This window comes from Choloepus didactylus, chromosome 1, assembly GCF_015220235.1.
Source record: "Choloepus didactylus isolate mChoDid1 chromosome 1, mChoDid1.pri, whole genome shotgun sequence".
NCBI lineage: Eukaryota > Metazoa > Chordata > Mammalia > Pilosa > Megalonychidae > Choloepus > Choloepus didactylus.
The window spans coordinates 194,473,679-194,499,966 of NC_051307.1; the positions used below are offsets into that span (position 1 = coordinate 194,473,679).

The window sequence follows — 26,288 nt, forward strand, 5'->3', positions numbered from 1 at the left end:
CCCCACCTGCCTTCACCCTTCTCATCCCTTCACATGGCACCTCTCGGCCCCTGCCCTCAGCATCCTCAAAAGACATTTCCTCCATCTCTGCATCATCTTTCAGAGCCAGCCAGTTTCTATGGCAACTGTTAGATTGAAAGATGAGCGAGCTGGAGGCGAGAGGCTCGAGTGAGCTGCCGGGTGGTGGTGTGTGTCCCTGACGTCACCCTCCTGGCGCCTGGATAGGATGATTCTGGCTACTCCCATTCAGGGCTGCTGTCCAGGGCTGCTTTATTAGCAGGGCTGCCAGGGGCTCTGGATAGCTCTGCAAATTGCTTCCCTTTCTGCTCCTCCTACCCCCTTAGAATTTTTCTCTTCGCTGCCCCTTTTCTGTTTTGGCTTCAGACTGTCATTAAGAATGCACAGCTTCCTTCTGGTGCTTTTCGGGATGCTCTTTTGCCCGGTGTTCTGGAAGGGCAGGGAGGCATGGCTGCGTTTCACTTGACGTCGACAGTGCTGTGAAATCCGTTCCTTCCTCTGCAAGAATACTGACTATGCAGAAATTTATTGAAGCGGATTATTACGAACTAGACTGGTATTATGAAGAATGCTCAGACGGTAATTATGGCCCCTGCAAAGCAGAACAGGGATGTGTAGGGGCATTGTCTCCCACGGAGGGGGTGGATTCCCAAATCCTTCCTGGGGAGACTGGCGTGAGGGAGGGGGCACTGGAGCTGGCACAGCCGGCAGAGACGCGTGGCCCTGCCAGTGTCCGAGGCATGGTGGAGGACATGGCAGGTAGGCAGGGCACACTCTTTCCAGTGGGAGATTCTTTTGCAGTATGTATGGCCATTTCTCCCGGAGGGGAGGGTGGTTTTTCGTGTGCTGGACTTGCAAGCATTATAATTCCTTTGGATTGGATTCTCTCTGGTGTGATGCATGCGTGTGTGAGTGGGAACGTGTTTTCTGTCCTATGTGCTGAAAGAGGGTTTAGGAAAGTAGAGACTAGAGTAGTGTCTTCAGGAGGTGCTTCCTGGACGGTCAGCAGCAGGCCTGGAAGGATCTGCCCTTTCCCAGGCTGGGTGTAGGGGATGCGGGAGAGGTAAGAGCAAGGTCAAAAGAAGCAGCCCACTTAGCAGGTGCTTCAGATGAATTTTGCTTATTGGATTCAACAGAGATGGGTGTGGGGGGGATGCTGGGAGGGGCAAGGAGAGAATGTATCCTTCCTGTACTGCTTCTGTTTGTGAAGGGAGGGTGTGGCACATTCCAGAGGAGATGGGTGGAGCCCAAGTTTGTGTGGCTGTGCAGGTCTCTGGAGGTTCCAGGCCCTGAGCTATGCGAGGTAGCTGGGGGAGGGCGTCTCAGGTTACTGGGGGGGGCGTTGAGCATCAAAATTGAATATCACACGGTTCATCTGTCATCTTAATTTCTTCTTTAAAATAGCTCTCAAATCACATGCCTTTACAAAAAAAAGCACACTGTTATTATGTATAGTTTGAGGGTCTTTTCCCTGGTGGTGATACGTTCCCAGCCCCACATAAGCTGTTAATGGGTAACTGCTTTTTAATTGAATGTAGAGTTTCAAATTGCTTTAACCGTGACTACATTTGATTAACCCGAATGATGTAACAGGCTGGGAGCTGGCCTAGATAGTAAGCTGGGGAGCCACAAAATTGTCTCCTCTTATCTGCTGACAGGTGAGAGGCCCAAGAGGCTCTTGTAGGGGGTGGTATTTAAATGCGCTAAGAAACTTTCCCAGGGAGTGCAGCCCGCCCCCCTCACCCAGCATTAAAGACAGTGTCATGTCATGTCTAGGGAAGTCTTTAAATGTATTGCGTGATGATGGCAGTGGGCAACTCCCAGAGTCGGAGGGGATCGAATTCATGGGTTCTTTTTCCTTTTTGAATATATTCGTTCTTGAAGCATGTTCCCATTCCCAACTCCAAGAAGCAGTGGCAGGGATTCTTCTTTTGGGAAACCAACACTGACATCTTACAGTCTCCTTGGTGATTTGTGACTCACGGAACCTTTCATAACTTTTTAAAGTAAGTAATTAAAAACATCTGTCACATATCACTGGATTAGGGAGCCTTGGCTCCCACAGGGTAGAGCGTCTGTCCAACGGCCCGTGGACCAGTTGGGTATGGCCACGACTCAGATAGGTGTCATCTGAGGAGTGGGGGAGGAAGGTTTCCTTTCCATCTTGATCCAGTTGCTACAGAGTCCGGCTCTCTTCACACCCTTGTCTGTGGAGATAAAGCCAGTAAACTCGCCGTGGTCAATCTGGTGGGTGAGAGGAAACCTGCTCTTATCTGGCTGTCTTTCTGGAGGATTTTCTTACCCGCAGTTCCTCAATTGAGTCTTTTGGCCCTGAGGAACCCTGATCCCTCTCCTCCTCCAAGAAAACGGGGATATGGAGAAGCAGACCGCTCATCCATCCAAGGGTAAATAATGTTGGTGGTTGTTATTGTCTGAGTGTGTGTTGGGCAAAATACTTGAACTTCATCCTCCACCCCGTTTTGGATGAAGGGGAGAGGCTGTTGAGACTGAATTTTAAAAGACAGGGAATAAAAGGAACTGAAGCCAGAAAAAATCTGGTTTAGAAAACCCACTAAAGGGGGATTTCAAGTTAATGGTAATATTGTAGTTTTACTTATTTACATGTTTCTAACTGCTTAGGCTCTTTTGCTGGTCTCAGGCAGGTTAGTCTGGAAATGAAATTTATGCCCGTTTATATGCATTTTTAAGTTGGACAATTGCAAATCAGCCTTTGGAATAGCCCTTTCATTTTCCTATCCCGATGTCCCTGGTGAAGATGCAGGTGGGAGTAAGCACTTAGCACTTTTTTTTCTCTCTTATCATTTGGCATTTGAATCTTTATTGATGGAAACTTCTAGGGAATTTCCATACTAATAACAAAAGATGAGCACAGTATTTTGAAAAAGACGTAAAATCTTCCTTTACGTCAGTTACTGACTCACACTTTAAATTGCCCTGTTAGCCCTGAAAATAATGTATATGGATGGCAGGCCAATTAGAACAACTGTTTAAAAATTGGATTTAAGAGGTGGCTTTTTTAAATCAAAAAGCCTTGAAGATAGGGTAAGCAGAATGAACACTGAATCACTTCGTGTCAAATGACTATGTCTCCCCCTTATCAGTTTTAGTTGTCATGGTCTTACACACTGTCCTCTGTCCCCAGGAAAAACAAAACAAAACAAAACAAAAAACCTGAGAGGCTCAGGGGCATGGGGCAGGGGTTTAGGATGATAAATTGTAGAAGCTGATTGCTCAATACCTTAAAGTATATTTAGAGATTTTGAATATCCTGCGATCAACGTAATATAGCGAAGGCCTTGGCGGAATCTCCACATTTGTACCTAGTGTTTACAGTTCAGATGCTGGTGTCAAACAGGGTCATGGTTACCTAGATGGTTGTATGAGTCCCATCTCTGGTGCAGAACATCTAAAGCTTGGCAGACTGTTCAAAATCACACGAGCCCAGAGTCTCAGGCTCCCTTCAGACCACGTGCGCAGGTGATTGTTTCCACCAGGTGTGTTTGGGGAACCCTGTGCTATTGAGAGTGGAGACCAGCCCTGGGCAGGGGTCAGAAAAGTAATTCTTTATATTAATCTTGGAATCTTAGATCATGTCTTGCCGACACTGATCACTTTGATAAAAGTGTACTTGTAAAGAGTGTGAGGTGTTCTGGATTTTCAAAAAGGCTTGGGTTCAAGTGTATGTCCTTAAATTTTTGTAATTATCCTTGAAATATGTAGAATGTCAGAAAGAGCACTGGCCTGAGTCAGTGTTTAAAGCCTGTGTGGTTTGGGCACATCCTGGGACCTCTGTGAGCCCGTGTAAACCCAGGTTCCCCATCTGGAAAATGGGAATAACCATGCTAATCTGAGCTGCCATGACGAGTGTAATAAAGAAGAAGCTCTTTGTAAACTCTGAAGATCCAGGCTAATGCTTGTTTTTTATTTTCTCAGATATAGTTTGGTTATGATACAGGCAGGTTATTAAATTCTTTATGAAAATCCCTTTTTAAAAAGGTGAATGGTATTTGGAACAATTTACAGTATTTTGACAACCTGTTTCTTGATGCATTTTCTTTTGTCATGGGGCTTATTCTCTATCCGTCCTCACCTCTCCCTTTTACAGTGTTATGGATTTGAATGTTGGAGCAGGTGGTGGTTTAGTTGAATGTGGAAGGGTAGATTGTAGTGGAAGTTGCTCTTATGACTTCTTACTCCAAAGGAAAATCCTTGACAGTACACAAGGAGCAATCATGTGGGCTATTACTCATTTGGTTACAGCAACCTCTAAAATACTATGTTTAATAAATAGGAGAGACAGTGGTGGCTGGTTTGTGAATGAAGATTTGCTAAAATTATTTTTAATACTAATTGAAAAGCCACTAGGTTTTTGAGATGATTTTCTAGTTTCCTTGCACTTTGCTTCTGTGACAAACAATGTAAACAAGCCCCATTTTCTCATCTTCTGTTTATCGTGTGATGTGCCATTGGAGGTACGGGTTGACTTTCCCTTTCCAGACACAGCACACTTCTGAATGGCTAGGTGATTTAAAAGGAAAAAGAAAGAGGTATTAAACGTAGGTGTACTTTTATAATATAACTGTTGCAGAAAAGTGTTTGATCACTAGCTTTAGTGAAGTAGGGATAATGCCCTCCATCAGATGTATTTGCAAGGCCATGGCAAGCTCAGAGCCCAGGTCTTTGGAACTTTGCGGTTTTATTATTTTTTTTCATGGTGTAAGTGAGGTCCTTGCGGAACTGGCCCACAGTAATGGGCCCGGCATGGAGGGTGCATGGAGCATTGCAGTGGGAGTGGGGAGCAGCTGGGATGGTGAAGGGGAGAGGACAGGGACTTACAGAAGAAGGAATCAGGGTTTTCATTTGGCAAGATGGGGAGGATTAGGCCCATGGAGGCTGGGGGATGTTGCAGGTGAGCTAAGGAAGGGGAGCCTTTTGTGGGCAGAAGTGAGCAGCTCATGGTGTCTGATTGAGGGTTCCCGAGGAAGGGGGTGGGGGTGAGGCTGGCAGGGGTGACCCCGGGTGTGGAGGCCAAGGAAAGAGCACAACTCCTGCCTTGAAAATAAGGGACACCTTTTAGAGCTGTGTCATCTTGATGTTGGAAATGTTCTCTTCTTGTTGTGTAATGTCCAATGTGTTCTCCACTAGCCATGTGTGACTGTAAGCACTTGAAATGTGGCTCCTGTGACTGAGGAACTGAGTTTTCAATTTTATTTCGTTTTAATCTGTTTAAATTTAAGCATAGATCTCCTTGATGGCTTGTGGCCACCACTGGACAGCATAGGGTTAGAGCTTTGGAAAAGTGACGGCTGCTGCCGTATATTGAGTAGATCTGGAGGGAGGCCCTCCAGCGTCCCCAGAGACGGGTCGGGAGCTCACTCCCTGTCTTGGGGTTTCGGCCTTGGTGTCTTATCCATGCTCCTGGTGCAGCATGCACATCCCTGCTACTTGACTGTCTTTCATGGGCTAAGCAGCTTTGCGAGGGCAGGGCTGGTCTCCCCTGGCTCCTGGTCCGGTCCAGCCCTCTCCATCTCCCATTTGGGCACAAGATTCCCGATTTTTATTGCTAGTATTTGGGGGTTTTGCTTCTTTTTTGAGAAAGTGCCCTATCAGGGAAGATGCTCTTTGGGTCATGAGGATGAGTTTTGTGACTTCCCTCACATCCCCATGGAGCGAGAGAGGGATGGGAGAACAGGAAAAGAGGGGGGGAGGGGGAGATACCCTGAAGAATGATTGGACCTGAGAAATGGGGTGACATGAGGGGTCAAGGTGATCTGTGTGTCCAAATGTCTTGTCTTCAGTGTTTATGTATAATATATGTAGATGTGGTCCTCGTTTGTTAAGGGTAGCTTGGATTTGAGTTGTAAGGAGAGTATAAACAATTTGGTTATCAGTGAAAAAATCACTTGAGGGAGTATTTTCTACTGTATGAAATGAGCTTTTGTTTTCATTTATGTAAACTAACACCTAGCACGTATCCTACACATGTCACAGTCAATCAGACACCTGCTGAATGAATAAAGTGTAAGGTAGAGATTCTCCCTAACTCTTTTCCTTTCTGAAGGGTTCAGAGTAACTGATTCTCATTCTATCAGACATACTCTTGAATTTAATTAACAAGCCAAATTTGAAAACATTTATTTATATTAACAAAGATTATTTTGAATGTTTTATAAACATTTAGAACTTAGGCAGTTTTCCAAAATATGATTTTAAACTTCCTGCCATTGAATTTACTAAACCTCCTTTGTACAAAGAACACATCTTCAAAATCATGAAATACAGCAGTCCCTTTTAAGTTCCAAAAAATTAACTAGAGACTGCATATATAACTAGGTTTTAATTTTTTTAAATGAGAGCTTTATTTTATTCTGGTTTTCTGTTTAGAGATACTCCTGCATGGTCTTATGAAAGCTTTTGTGAAGCTAGCAGTCACTGTAAGTTCAATACAGCAGATATTTTTAGTTACCTAAGCAGGACTCTCAGCCCTAAAAATTCAAAGATAGAATAAGCTGTAGTCCCTGAAACTGTGCAGAGAATTCTTTACTATGCTCTTGCCTTTGTCACAAGCCTCCCTCTTGGTTATGTGGGGGAGGTGAATCGGTGAAACTGGTGTAGCTTTTAAGAACTGGGAGACCTGCCACAGTGCGGCTGGGAGATGGACGAAGCAGAGATAGCAGAAGGTACTGTGATTCTCCAAGACTGCAGTGCTTGGGGCCTCCTTCTAGTGGATTTGATGGAAGAACCTGCCATTTTCACTGTTTCGGGCAAAAATCAAACAGTACACAGGAATTGGTATGGAGATATGCAATTAGACTGTGGATTTTTTTTTCAAGCAGCATTGCAAGCCATTACACTTGAGATTTTTCTTGCTCTGTCCTAGCAATTAGAAGAGATCTTTTTAAATTAGACTGTGAAACACAGATTTAGCGTGAGAGGCACTTGTACAATGCAGATTATACCAAAGAAAGACTGGGATGAAACAAGTTAACACAGGCAATGTTACTGTGACTTTTCCCTTTTGCTGGAAATCACAATGATCACTTCTCCTTCCCCTGTTCAGCGTTGTCATCAGGCTGTCACAGTCAGACTTGTCTCTGGTTCTCAAGCACGCCCACAGGAAATATTTCGTCTGAGGGCTTTGGGCAGTCATCCACCAGGGCAACTCCTCCCCTAGAGCCCCACCTTCAGACAGGTGTCCCTGCTTAAGGCGTGGTCGGTATTTCCCCGTGCAGTTGCTATGAAACTTCCAGGAAGCTACCATTCCCCTTCGCTTCTCGGGGGAGGAGAAATGGGGAGCGGAATCCTGAGGCCGAGAGCCTGCCCGTCTCCCCCGTGAATCCACCGGCCTGGCAGGGCTGTCTGGGTGCTGGACGGGGCGTCCCAACAGGTGCTACTCCCCGCCCCGCCCCCAGGCGTGCTGGACCCAGCCCCTTCCGGGTCCTCCTGGGTGATGCTGGGTGAATGGCCCTGTACACACGTCTCCACCCCGGCTGAGCCAGGGCATGTCCGTGGCCGGGGCCGGAGCCCAGCGTGTGCCCCGTGGGCCCAGGCCCCAGTGGCTCCTCCGGGCAGGCAGCCGGCAGCTCCCCCAGGGACAGCCCCCTAGGGCGATGTTTCTGTTCTGGGGTGAGTTGAGCAATGTCCCTGAGAGGCCCGGGAGGGGAAGAAGAATGTTTTGAGTGTGACTGCCAGAATGAAGAGACGAAGCCCACCGAGGAGCAGCAGCATGAGATCCTGGACCTCTTGGAAGAGGGTAAATTCTGTACTTTGCTCAAATTTGATGCTTCCCCTAGGTGTCTACATAGGCTTTGTTGTTTTACTGATTTCCCAGCACTCTTTTTATGTTTCTTTTGAGATGTGCCTTAAAGTACACAGATCTTAAGTGAATGATTTAGTGACATCCATGTAAAACCACCATGGGGAGAAGCAGTATTTCTGGCATCCCAGAAAGTCCCCCTTGCACCCTTTTCCAGCGCACCCCCACCCCCTCCTGGAAAACCATCATTTTGTTTTGCTTGTTCTTGATCTTTACATAAATGGAACCAGACAGTGTGTATTAGTTTGTGTCTGGTTTCTTGTTTAAGGTCTCTGAAATTCACCCTTGTTGTTGCAGGCATGGGCAGTTGTTTCTATTTTTTTCTGTTTGTTTTTTGTTTTTTTTTTTTTTCCTTTGCATTATTCCAGCCCTTTGTTTTAAGAGTTTCAATTATTTTCTTGTGACTGAAAATGCAAGTTAATGGGCAGGAGACTGAGTCATTAAATGAAGCATGTTTTTGTGCTTGTCAGTGTTTATTCTTTTCACATATACTAATAACTGACTTTAAATAGGGATTTGTTTTTTTTTTTTTAAACTTAGAAATATTCCAGACAGAAAAGTACAAGGGTTGATACTGAAATTACCTGTGAAACCACTGCCCAGCTCTATCAGAGGGTGCTTTTTGGTGGTGATAGGGGGGCTGTTGAATAAAGACATGCCAAATGCTGGCGGGGCGGGGAGGGGGGAGCTGTGAGTTTCTTGGTCTGGTTTCTGGCACTTTTCACTCAGTCTTGAGAAAAGGGGCTTTTGGAGTGAAGCAGAATACTTAAGAGAGTGACCATGTGAATTTCTTTAGATCTCTCCAGCAAACACAATCAGAATACCATTTTTAAAATTCTGTTTTATGAGCACTCTGTTTCCATGTTAGTGTACCTTTGATTTATTGTTGGCTACATACTGAGTATTGCAGTGGGAAAAGCCAGAAGAGAGCAAGGGGGCTAAGCAGCGGGAGGTGGCCAGACGCTGAGGTCTGCAGCCTGGCCCTGGTGAAAGGACTGACGCCCCACAAGGGACCATGCATTTGTTGAGTTCCTGGAAGTGAGCAAATGAAATCCCAGGGCATCCATTGTAGAATGAGGACCAGCCCAGATTTAATCAGATCAGCCTCCCATTCCTTAAAGCCTGTGGACCAGCAGCACCTGGGAACTTGTTAGAACTAGACTCACAGGCCCCACCCCAGGCCCACTGAGCCAGAATCTGCATTAACAAGATCCCTGAGAGAGTCACGTGCATTACAGTGTGAGACTTGCTGCTGTCTTCAAGCATAACAAGATGATTCTTAAAAATTCTAACTTTTATTTTCAATTTTTTAATTTTAAAATAAAACACAGGTTTGTTAATTTTCTTGGGGTATGGTAGGGACATGTTGCAAGCAATACAGTTATTTTAGGTTGTTTTATTCCTTTGTTTTGTTTTGTTTGAATTGTTTTTTTTTAATTTTTTGATAAAGCAAAAAAAAAAAAGCTATTGCATTAAAAAAAACACATCAAAATAATTATATTCCATGAAAAACAAAAAACAAACAAACAAAAACACAGATCCAGAAAACCACACCAAATCTGTTAATTTTTAAACAACCTCAAATTTCCCAGTCAAGGTGATTTTTAAACCAGTCATTGAACCACAATGATTCTCAATTAAATGCCTATATGAGGTTCTCCATCAGTGTCATTTATCCTAATTGAGAAGAAAATTCTGTCACACGTCTTTTATATATTATATAAAACAACAAAAATTTTTAATAAGTGGGAGGCACATGATAAGGTTGATAAAAGCAAATGTTTATTGTGCACCTACTGTGTGCCAGGCACCCTTCCAAATACTTTATGTGGATTTGTGCATCTAATCCTTAAAACCACCAAATGAGGTTAGGTTCTGTTATAATTTCCCCTTTTAAAGGTGAGGAAATTTAAGTTAAATAATTCACCGGTTATGTGACTATAGATGAGTGGGTCCAAGCAAGGTAGACTGGCTGGGGTCCCCAGGGGGAACTTGCTAGGAATGCACCTTCTCAGGGCTCATCCCGGACCTGCTGAAAACCTCTGAAAACCTGCTGAAAACCCAGCCATCTGAGTTTTCAGAGGCTCCTCGTGATTCCTGATTCCTGAGCCCACTGTCTGCGCTAGTCTAGGCCCCCCAGCCACCTGTGGAGCTGCTGGTGATCCTGTTTGGGGGGAGACCCTGCTGTACATCTGCCGCCTTAGCTTAGACAGTTCCCTGCTCTTCCTTCTTCCTTCTTTGTTCCTATCCCATTCCCCTTCTTTCTCCAACAAACACATTTTTAGCTGTTGTTTAGGTAATATTGTTTAACACTATTTTCAGGACTGCAAAAAAGAAGACCACTTGATTGCCAACATGCTTGGTTTTCTTTGTGAAATAAAACCCACTCCCAAGGCTTACTCCTGGCCTGAAGGATGTCTGAGGATATCAGGAAGGTCGGTTTTGCTGTAAACTTGCCCTGCGTTCCTGAGCAAGCACTTTGCCTGGCACAGCCTCATTTCTCTCTGACACCATCACCCCACCCTTGTCTTGAGTTGATAGGAAGCAAGTCCCACATATGGAAGAGAAGTGGTCTGTGAATCGTGAAAAACTGTGTAGGGATGTGGGTAGAATCGTGTTCCTTGGATTCTGAAATGGTTTTCTACACCATCCACTTGTCCAAAAGGGGCGCTTTTGGTTGAAAACCGAAGGACAAAATTAATATATGGGTTGCAGTGATAGCTACGGATATAGGAGACATCTGCTGTCCTCCTGGTCACCTTGGAGATGCTAGGTACTTTTTGATGTCACCCATTTAATCTTCAAAAAAGCCTCTGAAATAAACATATTCCCATTTTATGGTTGAAGTAGCTGAGGCTCAGGCAGGTTGTGTCCAAAGCCCCACAGCTGTTGAGTACAGAGCTGGGGCCTTGTCCTGCCTTGCACTCCCCCTTCTGCCACCCCACAGAGCCTCTCTAAGCTAATAGGGTTCGAGGCCCTGCACTCAGTTGTCTCATTCAATCCTCTTAGCCCATGAGGTGGGGGCATACAGGCAGACCAGGCAGTGAGAAGCAGCCTGCGCAGATCATGCAGCCCATCTCTTTCAAGGGAGAGAAAATATTCAGGTTCTGTTATCTTGTCAGTGCAAATCATCTAGCAATGAAGATGTGCACAGTGCAGAAAATCAGATTGATGTTAAGCAGTTTCGTGCCCAGCAGCATTCTTGGAGGAGGGCTTTATCTGGCTCCCCCTCTCCCCAGGGTGAGGTCAAGCAGGGTGGAATTCACAGTGCTGAAGTGTGCAGCCTGAAGCTGTGGGTCCTGCCTTCTCTCTGTGCCTGAGCAGGGCATTGGCATGGGAAACGCTGGTAAAAAATGGGGTCTTGCATCAGTTCCTAATGGTTTGTTGCCTGACTGATTTTTTTTCTCACTGGACACTTCCCAGGGCTGTACCCAGTTGCAAGATAAGTTCCTAAATTCCTGGCAGTGTCCATTCCTCATTCAGGAGTGCTCTCGAGATGGCAGGATTTGGAAAGAGCATATGGAATGGTGTGGGGTTTACTCTCTGCTCTCATTAGCAGGTTTAGGCTCTCTGAGACCACAGGATGCAGGCGAGAGTATGTCCTGTCCTTGGAGGCAACAGCTGTCAGGATGTTAGTGGGCAGCATTGGTTTTTTTCAGGTGTTAAGCATTAACCAGAAATTACGCAGAAAATCAGGGATTAAAAAAAAACAAACAAACAAAAAAAAAAAAAACAGAAAGAAAGCCATTGAGACATGGGAACCCAGAACCTGATGGAGTGGGTTGGGCCAGCTTCAGTGCTTTTGTCCAGTGGCTGCACCCTGCTGGCATCCAAGTCCTGTATTTGGTTCCAAAGTGAAGCAGCACAAAAAGAGCACATTCCTCTAATTTCAGGAGAATTTCCTGAGCTGCGAGCTCTCCCTCTGTACACAGGGGAAGTGGAGAGAGCAAGGCTGGCCCACCCTCAGTGGAGGAGGGGGCTGCGGAGAGCTGGGCCCAGGGAGAATGGCTGGGTGCAGGTTTGCTGAGTCCTGGGAGGTGGTGGTGATGCCCCAGGCCCCAGAGAAGGAGCTGCCAAGAGCTGGGCCCACGTATCTCTGTTAACATAGCATGATCAGCAGCGTGTGAGGGCAACTGAGCATGACTTTCTCTAGTGGAGTCATGCCCGAGGAAGAGTCAACCGGCTTATCAGTACCAGTGGCTGCACTGTTACAAAGGTCTCTGCTCAAGGTTTTCGTTATCTCGGTGTCTGGCTTGGGGTTTGGTTCTTAGTGTCCGTGGCTGCCCCACACAGCCCTCCTGTGATGTCAGGTGCTCTGGGGAGGTTCTCCCACTGGAGCGGGTGGTGCTGCTAGCATCACAGACAAAACTCACTCACGATGTGTCTATTTTGGGGTCCCTCTTGCTGCTCCCCTGACCCATCCCCAGCCTTCTTGCATCTGAACTCCCCAGTGGCTTACCTGCTTCCCTCACCTGGCACTTCCTGCTTACTCCTTGGTATTCTCATTTATCTGTGTCTTACATTCTCAGCTAGACCACCAATTCCTTGAGGGTAAGGGTTTATTTATTCCTTCAGTGGACAGTGGTTCAGAGCTCCAATTTGGGGGCCAAACAGATCAGGCCATCTCATCTCTAAAATGGGGTTATAATAGCAATCCTTTCTCCATGGAATGGATGTAAGCATTACTTGAGATGGTATACCTAAAGTGCTTTGCAGGGTGCCAGGCACTGTGGGTATCACTGAGGAGGCCCTCATTAAATGTCAGGCTGATAAATGGCTGGCTTGATAAACGAGCAGTGCCGGCTGACCCAGTCTGGGGCAGTGTGGGTGACGGTGGCATCCAGCAGACCTGGTTCAAGTCCTTGCGCACACCACTTGGCCTCTCTCTGCCAGGTTTGTTGAATGGGGACTATATTTATGTCATGGGGCTATTCTGGGTTTTAAGTGAAGTAATATTTGTAAAATGCCCAAAGTAACAGTTGGCACATTGTAGGTACTTAAAAATAGTCATTTCATTTCTTCTTCTCTTCCTTTTAAAATAAATACCTTGCCTTGGTGCCCTGCTCTCAGCCTTATCTAGTTTTACGTATTTATTTGCTCACTTTTGGCAAGGGAGAGTGAGCCAGTGAAGTAGTCACACTAAAACTTCAGTCAATGATATTGATGAGCATGTAAAACGCAACCAGAGATGCGCTGTCAGGTCTCAGGTCTTGGCACGTGACGCCTCTCCCCCTCCTCCCAGTGCAGAGACCGGGGATCATGCAGACACCGCTATGGCTGTACAGACAGACCTCTGCTGGCTGTGGACCGGGCCCTGGGCTGCCCTCTGCTGTCCCCGTCCCAGACACCTTCCAGCAGGTGTTCATCTGAAACCTGTGAGAGCCCAGCGCCTTTCACCTGGAGGTGCTGTAGCCGGCGGGACATTTGCTTCTGGCTGAAGACCACAGCCCTTAAGCTGATGCCTTTCTGTCACTATAGCTTCTTCCTTAGCGCCTCCTCCCGCCATTGTTCTTTGTGTCACATTGGACTTGAGCTTGGTTGTCCCTTTCTCGATGGCTTCTTTTTTGCAGGAAGCCGGAGGGAGACTGGTACATCTGCTCATCTGGGGGTGGTAACATACACACCAGGGCTTTTATGTTTTCACCTCTTCTCTGGGGGGTTGTTTAGAAACAAGGAGTTCTTCACAAACGCCAGTCTAGGAATGAGAGTAAATTTGCCTTTTGTGTGTGTGTGTATCAACTGTGTTTGGGCCCCAAATGAATGAAAGTGGTTTTTTATATCAGAACATTTAAGCGGGAACAGAAAGAAATTAATTGTTCAGCCTTTTTTCATTTTGTTTTAATTACTGAGAAATGAAAATTGTGTTTTATTACCAAGTGCTGTGGGCCCGCATTCTACTCCTGTAGCCACTTCAAGGACTTTATCAAAAGTTATTTTTGTTTTGTTTTTTAAACCAAGTAATGTGTGTCTTATGGGTTTTAGTTAATTCACTTGGACTCTTCAGTCAAGTTTAAATTATTTTGAGCAACAAACTATCAAGGAACTTGGCTGAACCTCCAAGGAAGCGACTGAAACTTGGGAAGAGCTTTGTGCATGGGTGGAGTTCAAAAGGTAACTCATCTCCAAAACAGGAGAGAGATGGCTCTCGGTTTTCTTATGGGCATTTCATGAAATTCTTTCTGCCATCAGATCAATTTGTTTGTTGACAATTGTCTAACAAAAATCATCCAGCCTTTGTGGGGCAGATAAGTACATTTATATGCCTTTTATCAGTGAGTGTTTCTTTGTGGGTCATTTACTATTCCTAAACGATTTTGCTGTTTGAGAACACAACACCTTTGTGGCTTGAGGAAGGCTCAGTCGAAGGTCCAGACAATAAAAGGATGTTTTACATTGTGATACAATGGGGGAGTGGTCCAAATAAAGTGTGGTTGAGGGTTGCTTGTTTGCAAGCCTTTAAAGAGTAACTTAGTTACTCTTTAAAGCAACTTTATTGCAGTATAATTTACTTACCATAAAAGTTATCCATGAATGTACAACTATGTAATGGTACTGTGAACAATCGAAAGTACGACTTGTTTTGTATGACTGCGTGGTATATGAATATATCTCAATAAAATGAAGATTAAAAAAAAAAAAAACACTGCTCATTGAAGAAAAAGACATAAATATATAATGACAATTAAATGCCATAGATGATCCTGGATGAGATCTAAGAACAGAGGAGAAAAGCCTCAAAAGGACACAATTAGGACATGAGAAAAAAATGAAATATAGAATGTAAGCTTTATATCAATGTTAAATTTCTTGAATTTCTTAGCTACACTTAATGTGATCACATAAATGAATATTCTTGTTCATAGGAAATGTATATGTGAATTATTTTATTGGTTCAAGGATGTGTGCAACTTGCTCTCATATGTTCAGAAGACAGCAATAGATGATGGATGATAGGGAGGGAGGGAGAGAAAGAAAGAAATGGTAAAAGTGACAAAATATTAAAGTTGGTAGATCTGGGTATCGGTGGAGGGGGGTTGGGGCAGGCTGGAGTTCTGTGTATGGGGTTTGTATTATTTTTGCAACGGTCCTGTAAGTTTGAATTTATTTCAAAATAAAAAGTAAAAAAAAAACACAAACACACACACACACACACACACACAAAAGTTATCCATTTTAAGCAAATTATTTTTAATAAATTTACTGAGTTGTGCAACCGTCACCTAATTCAGTTTTAGAACATTTGCTTTCCACACACCACTCCCCCCATCCACCCCCAGTAATATCCCTTGGGCCTGTTTACAGTTAATCCTTGTTCCTACCCCCAATCCTGGGCAACCACTAATCTACATTCTGTTTTTATAATTTGCCTGTTCTGGACACTTCATATGAATGAAATTATACCATAAGCAGTCTTTTGTTACTGGTGCCTTCCATTTAGCAAAATGTCTTTAAGCTTCATCCATGTTGTAGCATGTGTCAGTACTTCATTCATATATACATATATATGTAAGTTTGTGTGTAATTTATATTTTTGCATTTTTATTGAGGTATATTTACACACCATACACTCCATCCAAAGTATATAATCAGTGGATCACAGTATCATCCCATAGTTGTACATTCATCACCACAGTCATTTTTAGAACATTTCATTACTCCAAACAAACAAGCAAAAAACAAAACAAAACAAAACAAAAAAACCATCCCATACCCCTTATTCCCCCCATTACTGACCCTTAGCATTGGTGTGGTACATTTGTTTCTGTTGATGAAAGAATGTTAAAATATTACTGTTAAGTGTAGCCTATAGTTTGCAGTAGGTGCATTTTCCCCATACACTATTATTATTATTATTACTCCTTGTAATAGTTATGTACAGTTTTTCTAGTTCACTTCATTCCTTCTTATGGCCAAATAATATTCCATTGTATGGATATACCACATTTTTGTTTACCCATTCATCTGTTGATGGCCATTTGGGTTGTTTCTACTTTTGAACTATTGTGAGTAATGCTGTTATGTTATAAACATTTGCCTGCACATCTTTGTGTGGACATATTTTACTTCTCTTGGTAGATACCTAGGAGACTTTTAAAGATGTTTGTGACCTTAGGCAGTTCATCTAACACTGTGCACCTCAGTTTTCCTGACGTCAGGTGTGGGGGTAGATGTGACTGGCTGAGATAAACTCTCTGTGAGCAGGAGTTGCTGCTGTACAGATAAGTAGAAACAACCACTTAAAGATGTCCCCTTCATCACAAGTGCTTTGCCAAATTGACCTGGTCTACATATCTGGCTTCCAAAAGAAAGCAGACTGTGAAAGCTACTCTGTAATGTGATTATGAGTCAAAGGTGGGCTGGGTGACTGAGACTTGAACAGGGCGTCAGCTACATGGGGCTCCCTCCTGCTCAGAGGAGGTGGAATTCACCGTGGGAAGGGGGGGGAGCTGGAAATCCCCAGGTGGATAAAGACGCCCCCGCAGAAGGAACTAGCAGGCCCACGGAGTGCCAGCCTGGTCATCTCGGAGTGGCGTCATGGGGTGTGGATGAGCTGTGATGGAGAGCTTGCGTGGGGCGGTAGACAAGGAGGTGGCCAGGCCGGCCAGGAAAGGGTCGTCTGTATGTTGTGCATGTTGAAACTGCTTCTGGTAGGAAGTGGCGTAGCTGGTGAAGGTTTTAAGCAGAGCAATGATAAAAGAAATTCAGAAGTTTGTCAACAAAACTTTAAAGGATGTCTGTTTTGTAAGGCATAGATACTGGGCATCAAGGATGTCTCATTTAGAATTTTGTGGAAGCCTTTTGGCCAAGGCTCTCAGGTTCTGACCCTCCACTCCCTGCCCCTGTGAGTAGGGCAGACAGTGTAAGTATATCAGATTTACTTCCTGGAGGATCAGGGGACTGATGTCATAATGCTTTCTCACTCTGAGAAACTGTTGCTGCTGGGAAGAATGAAGAGAGGAATAATCCGCTGTTCTGTAGACCATTTCTTTTTCAGGCACCAGCTCCTGCCTTTGACTGGAGCCTATCAGAATTTATAGGGGGTTTGTGTCGCTTTTGAAAACTTATTCAATATGTCTATTGTTTTCATAATAAGAACTGTATAAAATAAAGTTTGAATTAGAAATTGATGGTAAGGCATAGAAAATAGGATACATTATTTGGGTTGTGTAGTTGTCTAAAGCTGTGTGCACCCCAGAAGCATATTCTTAAATGTAATATATTCCTATGAGTATGGACTTGTTGTGAGTAGGACCTTTTGATGAGGCTACTTCAGTTAAGTTGTGACCCGCCTCATTCAGGATGAGTCTTATTACTGGAGTCCTTTATAAACATAATGAAGAGAGAGAGAGAGCACGCACGCGCTCCAGCAGCTGCTCTTTGAGAAGAAAGCATCACCTTGATGATGACTTGATTTGGACATTTTCACGGCCTCAAAACTGTAAACTAATAAATACCCACTGTTTAAGTCAATGCAGTTAATGGTATCTACTTTAAGTAGCCTAGGAAACTAAAATGGGGGACGGGACAGATAAAACCTGGGGATTTTTTTTTTTAAAAGCCCAAGTTTTTTAAAAAGTTGAGAAACACTGTTGTAATTAAGAAATGACCTGTAGGTAAAGCAGAATGCATTAGCCAAACAGCCCAAAATGCATATGTAATGTACAGTCATAAATATCTTCTCTCCATTCATGAATATTGGCCACTTGGTTTTTGTGTTATGAGGAAGCAGTGTCATCTTTAGGGTTTGGAGTGATGTACATGTATCTGTACATACATACACACATCTGTGTGTGTGCATGTATTAAATATTCATTCCTTCACTTACTCCCAAGCATATGTGAGACTGACATTAATGGAAGAAATGTTCTCAAAATTAGGTTAAGAATAACAACATTATGAGACTCTTTCTACAAAATACATTTCATGAATGAGAAGTGAGGTCTTTTAACTGTGGTTTCTTGGAGAAAACCGGTAAGACCAAAATGTCAAGGAGGCCTTATCGAGCCTGTTAACTTGCTATATAACATGAAGGCACGGGGTTCCTTAGAGCTGTCGTGGAACTGTGAAGTTATCCGTGTCTCCTCCTCCATCCTCCCCCTCCCGTCAGGCCCCTGCGTTCTGCTCCTCGGTGGCTCCCAGATGGGGTGTGCTCCAGCCCACCGCTGCCTGGCCTGCTGGCCACAACCCCTGCCCGCTTCTCCCAGCCCTGCCGGAGGGCTCCTTCGGAAGCCCAGGTCTGACCATGTCAACATCAGACCCCACTGGCCGGCCCTACCCCACCCTCCCCACAGTCTTCTTCCCTTGTGGGGTTTCTGTCAGGGCCCTTAATTCCAGTCCCTGCTGAGCTTCCCCCTGGCCGGATCTCCTTGACATTAGGCAGGGATTAGAGATTAGAACCTGGCACACAGTTCATTGGCTGGCTTCTCTTTCTATGAACAGGAACTGGAAAACAGATGCTAGAATATATTATTAAAATTGTTTGGGGGCATTGTTTAATTAGTATAAAAGCTGCATTACTGGTTTTCAGACTAAAGAACCCTGTGGCACACATCCCACCCCCCTGGACCCCACATTCACAGGTCTCCCTCCCTCTGGTCAGCAGACGCAGGGCTTCTTCTTGGAATTTTGGTGTCATGATTCCTTATTCCACCTGCCATCCCAGGAAAAGCACTTGATTCCCTTCTCATCTCAAAGTGGATTCTCCCAAACCAGGGTTTAGTGGCGTTTCTGTCAGGTGAGTCCACTGCGTCTGTGGCTTGTGGGCAGTCCTCTGTCTGGCATGCTGTTCCACGGAGACCTCAGCGACAGCCGCAGTGCCAGTGAGTTCTCTCATGAGCCCCTCGGTCCCATGTGCCTGTCCCACTGGGCGCTGGACCCAGGAGATGGTTGCTCTAGTCCTTTTTGCCCCAGCAGGGAACCTGGGCTTCACCCTGCCCTGCACGTTTAGCTCCTCCCCCGTCTCATCTGATTCTCAAAAAAGAGCGTGCTGCTCTCTGTCCCTTCTTGGGTTAATCCAACACCCTGACACTGGTCACTCCCAGCTGCCTGGCACCCTCCCCATCTCTCCCCACTGCAGCCGGGACGTTTTCTGGAATATACATCTCATGTGAACTCTGCCCCTTTTGGAACCCAGCGGGGGCTCCTTGTTGTCCCAAGATAAAAGTCCAAACTCCTTAAAGGGCTTGCCCAGGCCCCACCCACCCTAGAGCCCCCCCCAGGGTTGCCTGACAGGGCACACAGGGCAGAGCCCAGTGCCTGGTGATGGGTGTTGTTTAATGTTATTTTGATTGTGCTAGAGATGCATATGTGCACTATACATGTGTTACACTTAGCTTTCTGGGATTTGGACCATAATGTTCCCATATTAAATTATTATAGCATCTTTACTTTTAATTTATCCATTCATTTACTTTTTATGTATGTTTGGGTGGAAGTGAATTTACTTCGCAGAACTCTCTTGGTCAGAATTGAAACTTTTGTTTGGAGGACTCTTCCCATGGAGAGAGAAACTTGACAATGGTTTGTTGTAGATCTGGAACTTTGGTAGTTGAAAAGTACAGCATGTGCTTGTCTTACTGTTTAAAGGTGTAGTGTGTTATTTTCTCCCAATCATTGATATAGTCCCACCCCTTCAATTCTGAGAAGAGGTAATCCAGGTCAGTAGTTGAGGGTCTGCCCAGGGCCTCATGGTCAGGCAGAGTGTCTAACAAAAATCCAGGCTCCTGAGCCCCAGGGTCCGGGGTCCCACCTCCTCCAGTGCTTCGCGCTCTGTTCACATTTCCTAAATAGTGTTGGTTTGTGCTAGCCTTGCCCTTGCATCCCTTTCCCCTCGCAAGGACGGCTCCCTGGTTTAGGGCGGGAGCCAGACCGAGCCCTGCAGTGCAACCTCACTGTGACCTTAGTCGAGTCCTAACATCTCAAAGCCTCAGTTTTCTCATCTGTGGAGCAGTCGTTATAGCAGCGCCTACCCCGTCAGGTTGTAAGGATAGAATGAGAAAGCATGTTAAATCCCTAGACAAGGCAGGGGCTCTGTGATGGTGGATACTGCCTCTGGGGAATCCAGTCTCACTTAGAAATTTGCTACTTGCTAGTGGTGTGACATTGGACGGGCTGCTTTAACCTCTCTGGGCCTCAGTTTCCCATAAGAGAAACAGGGTTAATATCAGTGCCAACCCTGCAGTATTGCAGGTGAGATGACCCGTATTGTGTGTTAGGAGCAGGGTCTGGCCTTAGAAGGACCCAATAAAGGTCAGTGGCTGCTGTCACTATTTTCTCTTAAAAGTAAGCTCAGGGAGGATCCCAGGACCCCATTTTGTACTCAACTGTATGTTTTCTGAAAAATATTTTGAGAAAAATTTTTCCATGAGTACATGAAATGAGTGAAATTAGTTAATGCATGCATTTTTTTTTAAAAAGAAGCACAAAAAAGAAAATAAAAGCTTGTAATCCTATCCAGTTGTTAATATTGTTAATAATTGTGGCTATCCTAATTTTTTCTGTGTGCTGTAAATCTATACGTCTTTTTTTTGTCCCATGAAATTGGGATTATATGTATTTTAAAAAAACAAAACTGGAATAGTAATGCATATAGTTCCATAGCTTGCGATAAACAGTAGTTTTTCATTTATGCGCCTGACCCCTGCAGTTAGGCTCAGTCAATGGCGCCTGGACTTACTGGAGGCCCGAGCACCCATCTGCCCCTATAGTTGCACCTGTCCCATCTCAGGATTGAAAGGACACACCTCACCTCCGTCACTATGTGGTTCGTGATGATGTGTGTCTGTTAGGAGAATGCTGGAAAAAGCACTGGTGCAGGTGAACATTTTATTGGTTTACTTAAAGTATTTTAAAGCCTTTTAAAATTAGCTTTACAAAAGGGCAACCTGAGGGATCCTTGTGGTGATGGATATGCACACCTACATAGATAATAAAATTGTGTTTTGTTTGTGTATGCATGCACGTACACACAAATGAGTGCAAGTAAAACAGGAAAACTGAGTAAGATGTGTGGATTGTATCAATTTCAATATCATGGTCATGCTATTACACTGTAATTTTGCAAAATGTTACCATTTGGGGAAACTGGGTAAAGGGTACACAGCCTCTCTGTGTGTTATTTCTTACAACTGCACAGATTATCTCCACATGATTAACTGCATGAATGACTCCAGTTATCTCAACTTGAAAAATTAGCTTAAAAAATCCAAGTGTGAATGTCTGATTAATACAGAAAAAGCAGCTCCAAAATTTGTTTTCTTGTATTTGAGAGTGAAACAGAGCCAGATAAGTTCAAATGTAGCCTGGTTTTCTTTTTCCCAGGAACGCAGAGAACTTGGTACTTTGAAGAAAGTAAGGTCAGCATTAGTAGGCACTTGAGTCAAAATACAAGTCTGAGGACACAGGCTATTTGTTCATGCTGTGGGCTGTTTCCTGGTTCATGAAATGAGGATGTTGATGCTTTCCTTGAGGCGTGTTGGCTGGAGGGGCCTGGTGTCTTTCGCTGCTGACTGCAGAGCATTTCACTGTATGGGATGGAAACAGATTCCTTTCGGTGGCAAGGGAAGCTTCATGTAAGCAGGCTTGCAGGATTTCTTGTGAACTTGAGCTGATTAACTCGGTACAGCAATTTGAGCTGGACTCTATCAACATCAAATTAAATTCTGGTTTAAACCGACCCTTATAAATCTCCCTTGCCTTTCCTTCCCTGGCAGCTCTGTCTAGAGTGAAGGAGGGAAAGTGCCCAAGGCAGTGGGCTTCAGAGCTGTTTAACCTGGTGGACTGGCAGCCCCTGGAAAGGCAGGAGGTTTCCTGCAATAAAGGTGTTGCTATAGGAGAGGCTGGAAAGAGGAGCCCCTTTTGGCTTTGACAGCTCTGAGTTAGCTGGGAGTATCCCTCGAGTTTCAGATTTGGAACCAGATTTCAAGTCTTCTTAAGCTAGAAAATCTTTCCAACAGATCGGATTTCCATGAGGTCATTCACTAGGATGATCTCTACTTGCATTTAATAAAATATTTAGAGCCCTATTGAATTCCAGTTGCAGTGTGCTCTTAGTAACACTGCTGGGTTTGACTTAGTCATGCACTTCAGTTCCCCAATGTGTCGTGTGGGCTGTTACTGAAAGTGGGTCATCACAAAAACTCATCTGAGTCTTCAACTCCTATAGCCTTTTTCTCTAGAGTCTTGAATTACCATGAAGTTAATAGCAGCCCCAAAGTGTCCGGTTTCAGAAAATTTTGCACTTTGGCACTAAATCCATTTGTATTCACTTCTTCCCCCATAGACTAAAACCCATGCTATCTTGTTGGTGTTTGTTGAACTGCAAGTCATTTCCTTGCCATGGATATAAAATAAAAAAGCACTGAGATTTTTCAGCAGACAAAAGTTGTCTTAAATTGCACAACTCTTCTCTAAGGGAAGGGAATCAAAAGCACACAGTTCTAAAGTGGTTTCCATGCAGTCTCTGTGACCACAATAAATACATGTAATAAAATATCGCACTCCATGTGTGTGTATATGTGTGTATGCAGCAGTAGTCTTTTTGGTGTGGATTAAAAAAAAATCTGTTACCCTGCCGTTATGAAATTACTAGTTCACAGCCGTTCCTTATTAGTTATATCAAGAGCCGTATGTGTACCTGTGTGGTTGGGTCTGTGCGGTTAGTGAGATCTACACCCTGCAGGCCTTTTCTGATAATTGTCCAGTTGCTGGCCATGCTGCCACTTCAATGTGCTGAGCCCTTTGTTCTCCAGTGTCTCACCCTTAGCATCACTCTAAATCCGTGCACGTGCACGCACACACAGTATCAAGGCATCATAGGAATTAGAAAGCACTCTTTGCCCCAGAAGCTTAGGGCTCCTCACCATAACTGGGAAATGATAGCTAGGAAATGAAAACTGGTGGTGTTGAGTACAGTGTGGGTTGAACTCAGTAAAACCAACAACATACAGGCACAGTTTTAGGGTCACTGTTTTGGGGTCAGTCATTTGCTTACCAGGACTGTGGCATTCACTCTCATTTTTATGTCTTCCAGTTTTATGTGCTGAAAGAGTTGGCCAGATGACTAAAACATATAATGACATAGATGCTGTTACTCGTCTTCTTGAGGAGGTAAGTGTTTCAGGGAAAGATGAGAGTCCTTTATAATTGATTGATTACGGTTTATATTGATTAAAACGTACATTATTTTCTATCTCAGTGAAGAATCTCAGAAATTGGACCCTCTCAGGATACAATTTAATGGCTTTACTTTTTAGCTAGTAGCCGTTGTGGGCTTTTGTAGCTGTAACTTTGTAAAAGGTATTTCAGGTTTTAAGAAGAAGGTATTGATGACCTAAAATATGGTGCATTTAAATATTTGCTAGAACATCCAATTTAAGACTTTTAGAAAACTACAAAACTTCAAATATTTATTAACAATACATTTTAAATGTATACAAAAATGTCAGAAAAATACATAATTATTCTTGCCTTCCTATTTTAAGTTTTTACTTATACTAGAATAGTGGAATATAATTATGCAGTGTTAGCATGGAAATAACCAAAATAAGCATGGCAAGAAATATTTAGGAAAGTTGCTTAGATGAACTGCTGATATTTTAGAGACTATGGTTTTCTCGGTTTCTTCTCAGCCTTCTGTTGGCGGTTGAGAATTAGGTTGCCATGAAGGCCTCTAGAAACAGATGAGTATAATATGTGCATCCCCATCTTCTGCCTAGAATAGGTCAGAACAAGATAGGTGCTGACTTCTAGATCCTTGTTTCTGCTCTGGAATCTAGAATGACTTGGGTCATGTGACTGTTCATCAGCACGGTCCCCAGGAATTGAGTGGAATGACGTGGGAGGCATCAGTTACCATTTTCATCCAGTGGTAGGAGAATGTCAGGAATGGTGGTACCAGGGTTTTTTTAGGGGGCATCTTTATACCCCGTTTTTCATCTCTCTCTCTTCCCTGTTTTCTACCCTTTGCACATGCAGCAGTCTTGTACCTGCCCTGAGGACTAGAGCCTTCTAATTCCCTCTGAGTTCCTAAGGGCTTGCTTGCCCTGTCCCCTCCTGTCCCTCCCCTACATCCTCCTGGAGAATGGGGAATAGAAGCTGTTGAATTGAGTGGGGGCAGGAGCTGGGCCGGGCTTAACCACCTGTGTGTGAGGCAGTCACACACTCCTTGGCCCCAAATAAGTGATGTTCAGGTTTGTCTGTTTGACCAGGCTGCTGGGGAGGAGGCATTTTAGGGCACAGGGCCGTTTTTGGTGCTGCAGTCGCAGCCATCTTGGTGGCTGGCACGATCCGCATGGTATCTATAATGGACCCCTTCCTGGTGTGTCCATTTCCCCCAACAATGCCACCACTGCAGATCTTACACACAGATAGTTTCCAGCGTCTGCTCTTCATCCCATATCCAGTTAGTCATCAAGTATTATGAGTGGTATCCTATGTCAACCCTTATTTTTCTTCCAATGCCACCACTCAAGCTCCTGCAGCCTCAGCAGGGAGATTTTAGTTTCTCCCTGCACTAATCTTCTTTGCAGCAGGCCCCATCCCAAAGCCCTGTTGAGTGAGCTCGCCCTCCAGGCCCCGACCCTCAGAAGTCCTCCGTGAGGCATTCACTGCTGCACACTTGTTTGTGCTCCCAAATCCTCCTCTGACTCATTACTGGAGCTTGCCTCCTGCTCCCCTACCCCTGGCCTTTTGCACCACCTGGTCACCTCTCTCCATTTCTGGCATCTTAGTCTTGTGCTGCAGACTTCACTGGGGACCTCTGAAATCATTCCCAAACCCCACAGACCCAGGTAGTCTGTATCCCCGCAAACCCCTGGTACAGGAGTTATCCTGCAATTCCATTTGTTTTGTGTGCCCAGCTAGATTAGATAGAAGCATTTGCAAAGTGCAGACCTTGTTGGATGATTTCCTCTCTCCCTTTTAACCTTGGAAATAATGGGTCTTCAATAAATGTTTGCCTGTATTGTGCTTATTAAGGGTAAAATTTTACTGAGAGCTAAGTATTGTACAACGTGTCACCTGTTAATTCTCACAGTAGTTCTCAGAAGCAGATACTACTCTTTCCTTCATTTTACAGTGAAAGAACCTGAGTCTGAGAGGGCAGAAGACTTGCCTGGGATTGCATGGTGCCCTCCTAACCCTGGCAGTTCAGGCGCTTTGTGACTCTGATGCATTTGGTTATAGTGTTTACTGCTCTGTTTAGCGTTTGCCCGTATGTTTGGTCGATTGTCAGCAGGATGTTTTTACTTTAGAAACATGAACTAGATAATGTCTCTTGTGGGTTGTTACCTTTTGAGTGTCCACTGCCTGCAGTTCTTGTTTCCAGTAGGATTTGAGCTGGCGGTGCTGGGTGTGTCCCAGCAGAGCAAGACTGTTTTTTGCTTGGATGTGTGAGGTCTGCTTTCAAAGAAGCAGAGGGCATGAACCCTTTGTACAAATACTGGTTATTGATAATGTACTTTTCCCCAATTAATTTCCTAAATGTGTGTCTCTGTATAAAGAATATGTGCTTGTCTTTTTAAAGAATTTGAATTGCCGGAAAGAATATTGTTGGGGCAGTTTTATTAAGTAGCTTTTTATTGAGCCTGGTTATATTTTTAGAAGCTCCTGAGAGCAGTGGTCTGTGTATCTATCTGTGTGTTTTGTAGAGAATACTATTATTTTCCTTTTCCTGATAAGAATCACATCCAAATTTTACTGCCTTTCTTAGGAGCTGGGCTGGTTTCCTGGCTAGAGTCCAACTACCCGAGACTGTGACCATGCCAGTCACGTGACAGCTCATGTGCTGTGCTTTTTGTTGGCATTAGCTTTGCTTCTTCTGCTCATTTGCTTTGGTTTGCATGCCTGCTGCACACAGGAGATTTGCGATTTGCACAGGATATCAAAGCACAACTCTTACCAGAAGGGAGAGTTTGCTTCTGGTTTTAAGGGGAAGAGGATTCTGTGGCTTCTCCTGGCTTGCTACAGTTAAACATTTACCTTTGGGCAAAGCTCGCCTCTTCCTTGGTTATGGAGAAGGTTGTCCCCCTGACCCCTTAGTCATGTTTTTTATCCTGAAATTAGTGAAAGAGATGCGTCACCTACTAAGTTGTGTGAGGCAAGCTGTTCTCTCTCTCTCTAATGGGTGTGTCAGTCAGTGCAAGCTTTCATTGGTAAAAACTGGCTGAGACCCAAGTTAGTGTCTTTTTAAACAAAGCATAGCTGAGAAGGAGCCAGCAAAGTTAGAATGAACTCCACTTCGCCACATTTCCCAGGGAATAAAAGAACTATTTCTTTTAATATTTCCAAAAGCCTAAATTATTTATTTAGTCTCTTAGTCTCACTGTAGTTTAACCCAGTGGTCATTTCCTGGCTGTTTTCTGTTTTAAGAAGTAAGAATTTATCATATGTTGGCTGGTTGTAAGAAATGGGGACTTTTTTTTTCATTCTTTTA

At 44.3% G+C, this 26,288-nt stretch overlaps 1 protein-coding gene across 15 annotated transcripts in view; it reads left to right on the top strand.

Moving 5' to 3' along the window:
• TRAK1 (trafficking kinesin protein 1) overlaps nt 1-26,288 on the top strand; it is a 198,558-nt gene that overhangs the window by 135,890 nt on the left and 36,380 nt on the right. For 10 of the 15 annotated variants that reach the window (XM_037847881.1, XM_037847973.1, XM_037847948.1 and 7 more), the window contains one exon: nt 22,887-22,963. In XM_037847881.1, coding sequence (XP_037703809.1) covers nt 22,913-22,963 — 51 coding nt within the window. In that variant the 5' untranslated portion in view covers nt 22,887-22,912. Of the gene's footprint in view, nt 1-240; nt 598-7,445; nt 7,793-22,886; nt 22,964-26,288 lie in introns of those variants that run through there. The other 5 variants (XM_037847911.1, XM_037847942.1, XM_037847896.1 and 2 more) reach the window with 3 other exon arrangements.